At 39.8% G+C, this 5,787-nt stretch overlaps 1 protein-coding gene across 4 annotated transcripts in view; it reads left to right on the top strand.

The window, feature by feature from the left end:
• Nucleotides 1-5,787, top strand: part of dnah2 (dynein, axonemal, heavy chain 2) — a 119,008-nt gene that overhangs the window by 80,123 nt on the left and 33,098 nt on the right. For all 4 annotated transcript variants that reach the window (XM_032544697.1, XM_032544700.1, XM_032544698.1 and 1 more), the window contains exons 83-84: nucleotides 2,144-2,295; nucleotides 3,939-4,053. In XM_032544697.1, coding sequence (XP_032400588.1) covers nucleotides 2,144-2,295; nucleotides 3,939-4,053 — 267 coding nt within the window. The remainder of the gene's footprint in view (nucleotides 1-2,143; nucleotides 2,296-3,938; nucleotides 4,054-5,787) is intronic.

Genomic DNA, 5,787 nt, shown 5'->3' with positions numbered 1-5,787 from the left:
TACAAGGTATTAACTCTGCAGGGTGCCCAAACTTTTGGAGATGCCATTTTTTTGTTTTCTGTTATTTTGAATTGGATTTTATGTGTAAATGATGGAAATAAAATCTAACTTTTTGTGACATATTATATGAATGTCTAATCTGTCATTTGATGCCTTTTGGAGATTTGTCCATCTGTTGTTGGCTTCTTTAATGCACATTAATAAAAAAATTTACCTGGGGTACTCAAACTTTCGAGCCCCACTGTATATTGGTATAAATAACATGACAAGATTTCTGATAATCTGTATCATTACCCATTCTGGATCATACTGTGCATTTCTGCAACATAATTGCACTCAGTTACAACTTGACATTAGCCGAAGGTTTTACATGTTTAGACATGTACCCTGTTAACCCAGCGTGTTTTGCCATGGCTGTGGTGCCATTTTAGCCTGGTTGTCTCCGAAGCAGATCAGTCAAAACTCAGATCAGTTAATAGTTAGAGCTGGAAAAGCTTCTCTTCATGAAGCCAATTGACATACTTTACAGATTTTTCCCAGCAATGCTGAGACATCAATATAGTACACCAAACTGGCAGACGGTCATCAGTGTAATAAGATACAGATCTAGGAATCTGTGCTCCTTCATGGAGAACACTGCACTTTTAACTTTTAGGACAGGTCTCTGGGTTTATTATGGGACTCTTTCGTGTCTGTGTGTAAAAAGTACTGTAAAGCGGCGGCCGCAACAGACACAGTGAAGTGCATGCTTTTCCATGGGTAGTGAAAAAGAAGAAATGTAGCACTTGTTTAATGCAACAATATTACTTCTTCTCACAACAAAGCTGGAAATGTAACCCTAATCTACATGAGAAGTCTGTATCTGTTGTAATGTAATATTCACCGATTTAAGTGTTCTTTGATACACTGAGTTTGTTGCTAGTGCGTGACATGCAGGCTCTGCATGTAAAGCACACTCCCTATCCCAATCACAGTTTTTTATCGATTGCTAACATGCATCTGGCAATACTAAAAACACTTTTTCAAAACTCTTCATGTAGTCTGCATTAATAACAGACTACAAGTCTACTGGCTAAGCAGTTAATCTCACCTCCAAAACTCACTCAAACCACAAAACTTGCATACTTGTCTGAAAATAAGCTCAGGGGATCAAACCACTGGCAACTATTCTCACTCAAAGAAGCAAACATTGTCACTCCCAACACACTGACCCAAAGCTACTCACAACAGGAAACATCACATAAATGGTGAACTTTTGTCTTTATAGTTTGTATGATTTTTCACATAAATCAGTATTTTATTATAGAACACTTCTAATTCTTGAGTAACAAGAATGAATCTGAAATTTGCTTTAATAAACTTACTTTGTCTTATATCTGTGCATATGTTAATTTACAGTTGTGAACAATAAAAAGTTGAAACAAACAAATCCTGAAATGTCAATTTGGACCCATCCATGTTAGCAATATGAAAAAAAATGTAATGTTCATCAATTTATCAAACAACCAAAGCCGGCCCCGCTAGTTGTCAACCACAACCTAAAGTTGAGCGAGTAATACAACATATGTTTTTGTGATTTAATTTTTATTTATTTTTATATATTTAAGAAACAAACAGTGACAAACAATACACTGAGACAAAGAACGTGTCCCAGGGCCGAAAAAAAAAAGAGATGAAAGACGGGATGGAGGGAGACTAAACAACACCCGCTGAAACAGACACACACAAACACACACAGAAATACACACACACACAGACAGACACAAGTGCCAAGTGTTCAGAGTCTTTTCCATTCATGCGCTCCATAGAAAGATCCATGTATACTACATCCAAATAGGAAAGGGTCCACGTGCGCATACAAAGGTCGTGAGGTGGTTTCCAACATGTTGCAATCATTCTCTTCAGAGCTATAAGTCAAGCAAACACAGCACAATTTTGTATAGTATTAAAGTTCAAGAAAGGAGGGTTCACATACTGTAAGGATTTTTCTTTTTTAATTTTTATGCAGATATTCCTCAGTAATTTGAGAATGATTCATTATTTCCACATAGAGCTATTGAAGTCATCTGGTAAAATGTATTTTGGAAGATGGTACAGATATTTGGGCTGGCCAATGGAGTAAACATTTGCAATTTGCTTCCAGGTATTAGAGCTGTTGGCAGATGTCCGTGGGAAGATCCCAACAGTGATTGACTACGAGGGCACCAGGTCCCTCCTCCAGGACAACCCCACACCTCTTAATGTAGTCCTGCTGCAGGAGATCCAGAGATACAATTCTCTGCTGGACACCATCATGTATGTTCTCTGTGTCTATGCATGTGTGCATGCGTGTGTGTCTCTCTTTGGGGTTGTCTGTCAGAATCTCCGCTGGCCATATGTGTCATAGGTACGGTACCTCAAATGGGTTAAGGATGTGTGTGTCATATACTGTAGTATCATGTACAAATGGTTCAACTCTCAAAGAAAGAATGCTGTGGTCTAAACTTAGATTAGAGTAAACTAAATGTTTAATTAATATAGGATAGCGGGAGGAACTATGTGAGTAGGTTAACATTTAGCAGAGTGGCAGCAAAGCAAATAGGAGTGGTTATTAACCTGAATTACTCCCTTAATTTAAAAAATGTTAATCAAAATAATTTTTGCAATTGGTCATCAGTGAATAATTAGGTTTGGGCTCACAATAGAACTTTAATGTCAAGGGTTTTTATATTGTTACTCTTCAAGCACCAGGTTGTTATCAGGTTGCCAGTTTAATTAGAGATAATTAAATATTAAATGGGCATGAAACTGTATTTACAGTGTATTAATACCATATAGGTGTACAAATACCATTCTAATGTATCAATAACCTGAAGTGAGATTACATTATTAGACATGAGATGACATTAGCCTGTTTCTAAGATCAAATGAATTGCATGTGTCAGTTCATAGAGAATTAGGTTAAGCAATTGGTCAAAACCTTCCGAGATGATTTACCAACACGTTTCATGCCCTAATGGGGTGGTCAAAATAGGTCAATGGTCAAACCAGTCACACAAGTGTACAGTATCTGACTGCAATGCAAACATCAAAAACAGTCATTTTCAACTGAAACCTGCTACACAAGGAGGTACTAGCAAAGTTACTGGCAAAGATGCACATCAGCAACATTTGCCAAATCAACCAGCCTGTTAATTTTTCCCTTTATATCTGAGTGCACAGTAATTCCAATAAATCCAGACTAGGAAGCAGTGACTTGTCCATCCATCCATCTTCGTCCGCTTATCTGGTGTCAGGTCGCGGAGACAGCAGCTCTAGCAGGGGACCCCAAACTTCCCTTTCTTGAGCCACATTAACCAGCTCCAACTGGGGGATCCCGAGGCGTTCCCAGGCCAGGTTGGCGATATAATCTCTCCACTTAGTCCTGGGTCTTCCCCGAGGCCTCCTCCCAGCTGGATGTGCCTGGAACACCTCCCTAAGGAGGCGCTCAGGGGGCATCCTTACCAGATGCCCAAACCACCTCAACTGGCTCCTTTCAACGCGAAGGAGCAGCAGCTCTACTCAGACCTCCTCACGGATGACTGAGCTTCTCACCCTATCTTTAAGGGAGACGCCAGCCACCTCCTGAGGAAACCCATTTAGGCCGCTTGTACCCTGGATCTTGTTCTTTTGGTCATGACCCAGCCTTCATGACCCTAGGTGAGGGTAGGAACGAAAACTGACCGGTAGATCCAGAGCTATGCCTTCTGGCTCAGCTCTCTTTTTGACAGTGCGGTGCGATAAATTGAATGTAATACCCGCTGCGCCAATTCTCCGACCAATCTCTCGCTCTGTTGTCCCCTCACTCGTGAACAAGACCCCAAGTTATTTGAACTACTTCACTTCGGATTGACTTCTAAACACCTATAATAAAATGGGTTGACAGGTTTGTGCTGTAACTGTGGACGTTTGTTTGTTAGTTCATCCCTGGCGGAGCTGGAGAAAGGGATCAAAGGTTTTGTGGTGATGTCATCCAGCTTGGAGGAGATCTTCCACTACATCTATGACACCCGTGTACCACCGCTGTGGGAGAAGGTACCAGACACACACACACACACACACACACACACACACACACACACACACATACAGAGCATCCACAATATCCCACACAATCTCCTTAAGTACTCCTCTAAGACAAGTTATTTTGAAGTTATAGAAAACTTGTGGTTGTCATTTTCAGCTGTAACTGTAACATTTACAGATATATAGTTAAACACAGTGGTTCAACCTATCTGAGGTTTCTACTATGCTTATTTCCTGTACTGTGTTGCTTTGCTAGCATCTTTGATAAACCATATCTAACGTTGCAAACAGCAACATCTTACCGCCGGAAGGACTGGGTGATTGGGTGGTGTCATTTTTTTTAGTCTGTGGGCCAACAGGTAAATTAGGTCTCCAACCTAATGTTAAAGTTTTAGTGCGTAACATTTTTATAATAATGAATGTCTGTTACATTGAAGCCATCGCCAAATGAGTTGATACAATGCTAATTAAGACTTCCGGCTCCAGAAAACACAAAATTTCTCAGCTTGGCTGTGTTTAGAAATTGGTCGTCCAGCGACTTTCGCACACAGAAACTAAAGATAATTACCTCTTGTGAAGAGTCATCAGGTTTTTTTTAATCCTCCATGTCCTCCTTGGCTATGTAGCAAGTGTGTGGAGGAGGGGTGGGGGTGAAGCACGATCACGGAAGGCTTGTATCATGTGAATTACTTAGAATTCCTCATGGGGATGACTACTATAGCTTTAATGTACAGTTGTGTTAAAAATAATAGCAGTCCAACATGACTAACTTCATAAATCATATTTTTTGGTAGAAGTGATATTTCTACATGGCAAATCATTTACTAGTAAGTGTTGTAGAGTCATAGAAAACCAACAAAGCCAACAGTCATGACATGCATACAGCTCAGTCTGTGTAATTGAATCTGTAATTGAAAGGGGCATGTTCAAAATAATGGCAGTGTTGTGTTCAATTAGTGAGGTGATTGATTCTGTGAAGAAACAGGTGTCAGTTATGGCCCATATTTAAGGAAGTAAAGAAGCAAATGTTTTGCATGCTGGTTATACTGCATTTCACACTGAAATATTGCTTTGAGGAACAGCAGACTTTGATTAAAAAGTTGATTGGAGATGGGAAACATATAAAGAAGTGCATAAAATGATAGGCTGTTCAGCCAAAAGGATTTCAAATGCTTTTAAATGGCCTCCAAAGCCTGAACGACGTGGGAAAAAACGGTCAACTATTATTTGAATGGATCAAAGAATAGCCGAAATGGCAAAGGCTCAACAAATAATCAGCTCCAGGAAAACCAAAGAACACTTAAAGTTACCTGTGAGTACTGTTACAATCAGAAGAAAGCTACAAGAAACAAAGCTATCAGCTAGAAGGCCCCTCAAAATCCCATTGCTGAAAAAAAGTACTGAATAGGTTGAAATTTGCCAAAGGACACATTGACTGGCCAAAGGAGAGGCGCAACATTCCGTGGACTGATGAGAGCAAAAAACAGGGGTTGCAGACATTTTGTCCAACGAACCCCATACAATAAATTCAAGCCACAGTACATTGTGAAGACAGTAAAGCATGGTGGTGCAAAAAATCATGTTATGGAGATGTTTCTCATACTGTGGTGTATGAGAAACATACACCACATATGCCTATTTATTGGATACCAGGGATCATGGATCAGTTTCAATACATCAAAATTCATGAGAAGAGGAGAAGAGGTCATGTTGCCTTATGCTGAAGAGGAAATGCCTTTGAAA

The sequence above is a fragment of the Etheostoma spectabile genome, chromosome 19 (genome assembly GCF_008692095.1).
Source record: "Etheostoma spectabile isolate EspeVRDwgs_2016 chromosome 19, UIUC_Espe_1.0, whole genome shotgun sequence".
NCBI classification, from domain to species: domain Eukaryota; kingdom Metazoa; phylum Chordata; class Actinopteri; order Perciformes; family Percidae; genus Etheostoma; species Etheostoma spectabile.
This window is presented reverse-complemented; position numbering and strand designations above follow the sequence as displayed.